The 8,943-nt window shown below is 30.9% G+C and overlaps 1 protein-coding gene across 1 annotated transcript; it reads left to right on the top strand.

Annotated features, from left to right (window-relative positions):
* The first annotated feature begins 3,158 nt into the window (after positions 1-3,158).
* On the top strand, positions 3,159-7,697 carry LOC145181086 (uncharacterized). The gene is made up of 3 exons (XM_080056083.2): positions 3,159-5,007; positions 5,557-7,392; positions 7,516-7,697. Exons 1-3 carry the CDS (start codon positions 3,291-3,293, stop codon positions 7,560-7,562), a joined length of 3,600 nt encoding a protein of 1,199 aa, XP_079912209.2. The 5' UTR covers positions 3,159-3,290; the 3' UTR covers positions 7,563-7,697.
* Positions 7,698-8,943: the final 1,246 nt, after the last annotated feature.

The raw sequence follows: 8,943 nt of genomic DNA, 5'->3' as shown, positions 1-8,943 counted from the left end.
TTTGGTGTCGTTTTGTTTTATATAGTTAACTGCATTTTTCGTTTTGCCCATGCTTACACATGCTTCAGCTGAAATCAGGATACTGTTTACTTATATAACAGTTTCATAGCTTTGTCCCCTACTACATTCTTTCCTGCGGGCGCCTATGAACATAGCTTGACCTAACAATCATTTTTTAAAAAAAAGCAGTATAAAATAGCCAATCAAAAGTAATTACTGTTTCACTAGAAAATACTTTTTTGAGCTTTACAATAAATTAGGCACAAATATTCGGAAAATCGGTTATCAAAATTTGGTCAAATTTCAACTGAATGGTGTTCAATCGAAATAAGTTCTACGCTGTAAATAGAAAAGGCTTTTCATTTTGTCCCGAGGATGGAACCCTTGAAAGGCTTCCTTTCTGTAAATTTGTGACCTATTACATGTGTGTGTGTGTGTGTGTGTGTGTGTGTGTGTGTGTGTGTGTGTGTGTGTGTGTGTGTGTGTGTGTGTGTGTGTGTGTGTGTGTGTGTGTGTGTGTGTGTGTGTGTGTGTGTGTGTGTGTGTGTGTGTGTGTGTGTGATGGATTTAACTAAGGCTTTTGACTGATCCTAGTAAACTGGAACAAAATACCTAATTTTTTTACTTAAGAATGTAAAAATTCTAATAACTAATATTTTGATTTAAAAAAAGTTTGATGACGTCATATTTATACGAAAACTAAATGACAATAGCTGCCACCAAAACGGGGTAATACAATATACCTTATGTTTTAGATAATAAACTTGCAACACAATTTGTTGTGGTAGATAAACTTATTACACTAATCCATATTTTAATTACATTTATTGTTACTAACTGTTTCTAAAGAAGTGATTACCTGATTTTGTCCAATATTTCTGGTGTTATTCATTAAATCTCTTCTTGAATATTGAACTTAAGTTGAAGAATGATTTCCAGTTTATTCATTTAAACACGTTCTTTTAAATTTACAAAACCATTGTTTCTCTTGATGTGTTCGCTGTAAATTCATCTTTTGAAACCACAAATGTAGATGATCGTCACGGACAGTCTCACAAAAATATCCACCAGAGTGCGATAGCGAGCACTACAACAAACTCAGATCGAGGAGGTCTTTCTTTCACATCATAGTGAGCCTTGTTATCACGACTGTTCCAGCGGTATTAGAAAAACATGTACATATTGTAACAAATCTGCATTCTCAGAAAAAGTGCAACCTTAAAACCTCTATAAGTAATTCACGCACATTCGCTGTAATTAACTACCTTGAGTATTGGTGTCATGGATTTATACGTCACTTTTATTCCTACAACATACACAGCAGAAATAAACGGCTTTAAACTGTCATTATGAAGAAAGACGGGTTTAACAAATTTTTTACTATGAAGAGTCTTTAATCATCTGAAGGTCTTTTCCAAAGTTATTAGGTTAAAAATTGTGGCTAGTTCTTACTTAAATCTTCTTCACAAGAAGTATTTTCTTGCCGTATCTCATCTGTTCTGTCATCACTAGTGGCTTTGGATACGTTGATGGAATGGAGACAGAATTCTAGCATCATGCTAGACTGGTAACAAAACTGAAGGACAGTCTAGATACAATGTACCTGATTTGTTCATGATAAATACTACTATATTGGGTCTTTCAGTTTAGCAATCGGCCACATGATTGGTTTGTTCACACTTACCCTTGGTATATAGAAATGAACTGAAATTTTCTTTGCAAGTAGCCATAGTGTTAGCTAGGAATAACATAATATGTAGCAATTATGAGGAGGACAACTTTTATCCTGGTCACCAAATTTTATGCTAAAGTAACTTTAATATGCAGCTTTTATAGTAAGCTTTGCACAAATGTAACAAAAAGTTGTCCTGATGATTAATACAAACTCGACTCGATCTTTTCGTTGTGGTTAGATTTTTAAAAAAAAATTTTTTGTAATCTAAAAGAAAAAAACACAGTATTGCATGTAACAAGCAATCTTTTGAAAAAAGTTGTTCGTGATAGAAATCTGTTTTCAGACGTCAATTTGACAAAAGACTTATATACAAAACCTTCTGCGTTGTGGCAGTATGATCTAAAAAAAAACATCCAAAATACCATTAAAAAACGATGTGAAAAATAAAAAACATGAAAAAAAGCAACAGACAGGAATCAATGGGGCACAAGTGAAGCGGACTAGGTACAGTGCTGATGCAAGAAGGACTGTAACTTTATTGCACTAAAACAAACCCAAACATTAAACTTATTGTTATGTTTTGTTACGACAGATGTCTTACAAGTTTGAGAGTTGAAAATGGTTCCCACATTTTTTTTTAAAAAGTGAGATTAACATGTAAAAAGAAACACATATCACTCCAAATAGCTTTTGTTCACTGTTCACTGTATGCAATCTAAGTGCTATTTGTAGTAATGGAATTTTTTTTTTTACTTTCCTTGGCCAGCAAACAGTTCAACTGATGCTTTTAAGCGATAAGGTTTTGTTTACTTTTATTCAATAAGGTTTTGTTTACTTTTAGATATTTGCATTCAAATCTAATTGTATCTTATGACAAATGATTTTTTGATCTTTTTTCATAGCTTAAAATAATGTAGCGATTTGCTCTTTTAGAAGTTTTAAGCTTTCCCCCTGATCCAACTGACCTTTCAGATTTACCAATGTGTTGATATTGTTTCACCAATCTACTAGAAGTTGAGTTTCGGTGTTTAAAACCCTTTCTTTGGGTTTTGATCTACTTATTGATAAAAAAAAAAGTTATCTATTATCAGTTGTACTTACGGGTCAATGGTAACTTTTCAACGTAAAAATAACCAGTGCTGTGCCAGCCTTCATGTGTCTCTTCATGCATTATTAATATTGCTAATAAATCAAAACGTTATGTTGAGTTATTATTATCAAAGGTTAGATATCGCGTACCGGTTAATGACGTTTGTCCCTTGGAGGTAATTGGTGTTATTACACTAATTATTCATAGTATCATACGATTTATACATATTGTTTTGCGTTATATGTTATAAATGTATTAGCTGAAGACCAGGATATATTTGTATCTAAAGGTGAAAATTTAAAGAGAAAAAGAATTCTGTTTATGGTAAAAGATGAAAAAGAAATTCAAATAATGCAGCACTTCCCCTTCCGATTGGTATGCTTGCCTCTCCCCCTTTCTTTCTCTATCCGTGGAGAAAGACAAAAACTCAAAGAAGAAGCTGAGAATTCTGAATTGATATCCTAAATTATTATTCTTGTGGCTCTCTCCTAAATTATTATTTGCTTTAAAAGTTCAAAATTATGAATGGCTCAAAATATGCTCTGTTTTGAGATTCGGTACTTGTTTTTTTGTGGATATGTTCTATTCTTTAGTACAAAAGTTTGCTTTTCAGAGTATTGTGGCAACCGGCTTCGTCTTATTCATATATCTTCACAAGTACAAAATGGTTGTATTTCAGTTAACAAGACTTATACCCTGTGCAACAGTTTTAACGAGGCAGTTATCGAGTCTTCGTTCAATAATTCTTGCTTATATGCTGTTGGTAATATTAGTTTAAATGTTAATTTTACAATTAAAAATGTATATGGATTCACATTGCTTGGAGAAGCGATAGATCGTACTGTAATTGCATGCAATATATCTGAATTAAATGGAATACTGGTTACTGACTCTTCTGATATTTTCTTTTCTTCGTTTTCTTTACTTTTATGTGGTTTTCACAGACAAGCTAAAGCTTTCAAAATTGATAAAGTATCTACTATACTTTCCAGTGCAATTTACTATGAAGGTGTTGAAAATATATTTGTTGAAAATGTTGCTGTTCTTAATAGCAGTGGCTATGGTATAACTATAATTGACCCAAAGATTACTTGTTTCTTCAACCATGTTATAGTATCAAATTCAATAGCTAAGTCTATTGGGAAGTTTTCCTTTTATGGAGGTGTTTACTTAGATATTTCAAATGAAGATTTTGTTTCTATTACTTTTAACAAAACAAAATTTCAGTTTAATTCAATAGGGGACCAGAATATTTGCAAAACTACAAAAGAGTCTAGTTTTATAAATTGGACTTCAGAAAATCACAGAGATTTATTTGGGTTCAACAGTCCAAACTTTATAACTAATCCTACCAACAGAAAAAAATACATTTGTAATGGTATTTCTATTCACGATCATGGTTATAACTTACATGCTCCAATTAACAAAGGAGGTGGAATGTCAATTTTCTTAAGGAATAATGCTACAAATAAAAAAATTAGCTTTTTTGATCAGTTAATATACAAAAACAAAGCATGTTTTGGAGGTGGACTCTACTTGTATTTCAGTAAATATACTCGTCAAAACCAGATTTTCTTTAATGGAGGTGTTGTTTTGTCTAATAAAGCAAGAATATTAGGTGGTGGCATCAGTGTTATTAACCTAGCAAATTATAAATCAAATCAAATAAAATTTGTAAACGTAAGTTTTAGTCATAATTCTGCTTGCATAGGTGGTGGCATTGGTTTGGATTATAATTCTAAAATGAGTGTCAACTTTAGTTCTCTAAGGTTTGACTCAAATCAAGCTGATGTGGGATCTTCTTTGCAATTAAATAATGCTTTTATTTCATTTAAAGATGTTTATGTTACGAATAATAGTAAGCTATTAGGAATCAGCAGTGGTCAGGGAGCAGTTCATGCTTCAAATAGTAAGCTTTCTTTTTATGGACATAATACAATAGCTGAAAATAATAACGGTGCTGTTTTTTTAGACTCCTCAGTTCTTGAGATTTATGATATACTTAGTTTCAAAAATAATTCTGGCTATCAAGGTGGAGCAGCAATATTATTTGGTGAATCTTTTTTATTCATTGATGAGCATGCAAGTCTGACCTTTGAAAGTAATACAGCTACAAAACAAGGTGGAGCCATTTTTGTTCATGTATCAGGACTCTCTCAAAGACCATGGTTACCATCCTTTAAGATTTATAATTGCTTTTTTCAACTTGCTAAAAATTTTAGTGGAAATGTTACATTTTTAGGTTAGTTTTTTTATCTTTTTTTAGAATCAATTTTTCTCCTAAGTATGCTTTCATATGTATGTTTTTACATCTATGTTCTCATATGTATACTTTCAAATATTTCTTTCTAATGCAATAAGTGAATTCAGCAATTCACTTGTTAACTAAAATGTCTGCTCACTGATCCCTCTGCAGTAAATAATTTTCATGTTTTGTATTATCTTTCTCTTCCTCACAAATTTCTAATATTCTTACATTTCTTCTTCTTTTATAAATTTTTTTTCTCCACTCTTCATTCTTCATTGTTATTTTGACTACAGGAAGTCCTATTTAATATCTTTAAACAAAATTTAGAATGTAGCATATCAAAAAATGGTGCTGATATGCTACATATAACACCAATGGACATGCATATGTGTAATTATCTAGTTTTTACTTTAAATTGTATTTTAAAAAAAAAAACTAAATACTTGTATATATGCATATCCATTGGTGTTACTGTTATAATTATAATTGTATGCTGGTTTCACAAATTACTTTTTAACACTTATTAAATGTATGCAATTTTAGAAAATAAGAGTGGCACAGGTGTTGGTAATGATATATTTACATCAACATTAGAGACCTGTAGAAATTCAGATGTGGAAAGGCTAGCTGATGTCATAAGTAAATGGCCAAATTTTTTTTTTAAGAACCATACACACAGTATTTCTACAAACGCAGTAAATATTAGCGTTTCGAACAAAGATTGGAATGTGCAGCCTGGTTTCCTGATTGATGCAAGAATAAATTTAACAGATGAGCGTGGACAAAATGTTGATGAAGAAGTTAGTGTTTTTTTTCGAAGCTCTGAGTTTTATGTTGATCTCCGTCAAATTGTTCAAAACAGTTCTGCATCTTTTCGACTGTATGGCCCTCAGATGATTACCACAAAACTATTTATTCAATCAGCTTCTAGTTTGTTATCATTTGATATACAGTTAGATGATTGTGATTTTGGATATTACTTTGATGCTCAAAAGAAGTCTTGTGTTTGCAGAAACAGTAGTAATATCAATTGTTTAGATGATGTTGTATATATACCAATAAAGAAATGGGCACACAAACAAGAACTGTTTTTTTGCCCAAAAGGTTACTGCAAAAAATGTCCAAAGAGTGATAGCTATATTGGGAACATGTGCAAGTTAGATGCAAAAAATCAATGTGCTAAAAACCGAAATCAAAGTTCCATTTTGTGCAGTGCATGTAATGATGGTTTCTCAGTTGTATATGGAAGTTCTGTTTGTAAAAACTGTACAAGAGAACCGTCTCAAGCAGCTAAAATCACGTTTACTATTTTTGGATTGATTGCACTTTTTAACTTCATACTACTGCTACTCAATACTGAGTCGTTGTCATGGTACCTTATTGCTTCAATTTATTCTTACCAAGTATTGGATCAAGTGCTTCCTATACAAGTTATAAGTATTTCATTATTTTTCATTGAGTTATTTAATTCAGTAGGTATGTATGGAGACTATGGCTTTGCCTATTGTTTTTTGAATCACATGAATGACTTGTGGAAAAAAGCATTAATGTATATTGTTGCTGTTTGGTGGTTGCTTTCATTAGTTCTCATTCAGAAGATAGGCTCGTGCTTTCTTTCTCGGATATTTTGCAAAGAGTCTTTTCAGCGTTCATTGGCTATTATTTCGTTTGTTGTTTATTCGATTACAGCTAAGGTGTCTATCGAAGTACTTTTGTCAGTTAAAATAGATAACCAGGATAAAATTCTTATATTTGCAGAAAGACAATATTTCACAGGGTTTCTACACAAAATGTTAGTTGTAACAGCAATAATTTTGATAATATTTTTTTTTATCGGTTATCCATTTCTGATTTTGTGCTCAAGTATAAATTGGAATTACTTCACAACGAAGAAGTATTGCTCTAGCCCATTTTTTGAACTTAAGAAGCCGATGATCAAAGAATACTTTAACTGTTTTCAAGATGGACTCAAGACAACAAATGACGGACAAAATCGGTCTCATTTTCCGATCTTCTATTTTTTGTCCAGAATTTTTGTACTAATATTTGGCCTTTTTAGTCCTTCTGAAGTTCAACAAACATGCGTGAGTGTTGCTTGCTTAACTGTGCTTGTGTTGTTCTTGATTTTGAAGCCTTTTGCTAAAACATATCACAATATATTCCACGCGATTCTATTAACTAACTTATCTCTTGTGGCTTTATGGAGTGACACATTTCGATGGATGTTCATAAATAAAAGCGGACATAAATTGTATGAAAACTTCATCAACTTATTAGCGTTTATGCCGATTTTAATGTCCTCTTTTGAGGCAACCGCCACCTTACTTAAGTTGACTGGCTTTTTTAAAAAATATCAAAAGTTACTCTTTGTAAAATCAGGTACGGCATCTTTTTTTGTAATTTTTTAAAGTTGTTTAAAAATGATTTAGAAGCTTATGAAGCACCATAAGAAAACTTAAATTTAATTTTAGTTTTTAATATATATATATATACTTATTTTAGATAAAGATGAAATATACATACCTGACCGAATCTTGAAAGAATTGTAGAATCGAAGTTTTGAAGTCATTTACTACATCGATTTTGAACTGTTTTTTTAAATATCTTGAGTTTTTTTTTAAACTTATTTTTAGAAATGTGTACATATTTTTTTTTACGGTTGATGAAAGAAATCAAAAGCAACATCTAAGTCCATTCTAAATCACGTTAGTTTAGCAAGAATTCCTTTTAGCGAAATCTTCATTTTAATAATATTTTGCTCGCTGAAATATCTAAAACGAATAAAAGATTCATCTCAGCGAGATTCATGATCATTAACGAAAAAACTAGGATAATGAAAAGTTAAGTTACAAATGTTTTTAATGAAAAATTGTAAAGGTATGTTTTTTTCTAAATATTTGAATTAGCTTTTTGAGTGAACATATAAGCGAGCTGTTTTTCATTTACGTTCAAACTAATTTTTATAGATATTTGTATTCAAATGTGACAAAATCAGACACTTGTTTATAATTAGCTATAGCATTTACTGAAACACAAAAACATCAAAACCAAAAAAAACCAAAATCTTATTATTGAGTTATCGAGCCCAAAATCAGTACGGTGATGAATCTTCTCAGACTCAAACACAAAAAACATTACGTAACATTTAAAGATTCATTTTGAGCTGTCATTGATGAAAACATTTGTAAAAAAATTTTATATCAAACTTTAGTAATAAGATGGAGTACAATGAGATTGAAGAGGCGAGACAAAACTTATTTGTCTATTTTTTGTGTCAGGTTGGTTTATTTGAAGAGCAGAAATTGCAGAGGTTTTTTTTAAAGTGCAAGCATTTTAAACTGTCATGAAAATGCGTAAATTAACACAATAACAGTTGGAAGTCACACGTGGCGCCAAAAAATGATGACTTCAGTGATCTGCCGGCATTTGAAAAAATGTGATAATTGGCTGCAGAAACAAAAAAACATTGTGACATGTACACCAAAGTATCATTTAGACTAAACACCGGACAATTGCACGTTTTGATTAATGGTTAATGGTCAACCAAATTAAAAATGTAATGAACAAAATGGTCAACCAAATTAAAAATGTAATGAACGAAATGGTCAACCAAAATAAAGATGAACAAAATGATGACTGGTATGACGCCGTTTTAACTCATCAATTAAATTGATTAATCATAATCGTTTTACAAAAATTTTTTATACCATTTCAAAATGTTGTTAATAACAGTAATGGTCATTTTTCAAAATCCCTTTCACCATTTTCTATTTCATTACATATCTATGTGTTTAATGAGCTAGCGACAATAATAGAAAAAAATTCATACATTTTGGTATTAGGTTTAAAATCTTTAAGTCCAAATCTCACAAATACATTAATAAACAATCAAAATAATTTTTTAAATTTTACCTTCCTTTTAAATTTTTT

Source organism: Hydra viridissima, unplaced genomic scaffold (assembly GCF_058129835.1).
Source record: "Hydra viridissima isolate aposymbiotic clone 2 unplaced genomic scaffold, HvirCarnegie_v1 scaffold_10, whole genome shotgun sequence".
Classification (NCBI taxonomy): Eukaryota; Metazoa; Cnidaria; class Hydrozoa; order Anthoathecata; family Hydridae; genus Hydra; species Hydra viridissima.
Note: the sequence above shows the minus strand (reverse complement) of the source record. Positions and strands in the feature narration are given on the sequence as shown.

Bases quoted from the DNA above. Each gene is read 5' to 3' on its own strand.
- LOC145181086 (XM_080056083.2), top strand. From the start codon at position 3,291: ATGGCTCAAAATATGCTCTGTTTTGAGATTCGGTACTTGTTTTTTTGT. The intron at 5,008-5,556 runs GTTAGTTTTTTT...ATGCAATTTTAG, and splicing joins TGGAAATGTTACATTTTTAG to AAAATAAGAGTGGCACAGGT. The intron at 7,393-7,515 runs GTACGGCATCTT...TACTTATTTTAG, and splicing joins GTTACTCTTTGTAAAATCAG to ATAAAGATGAAATATACATA.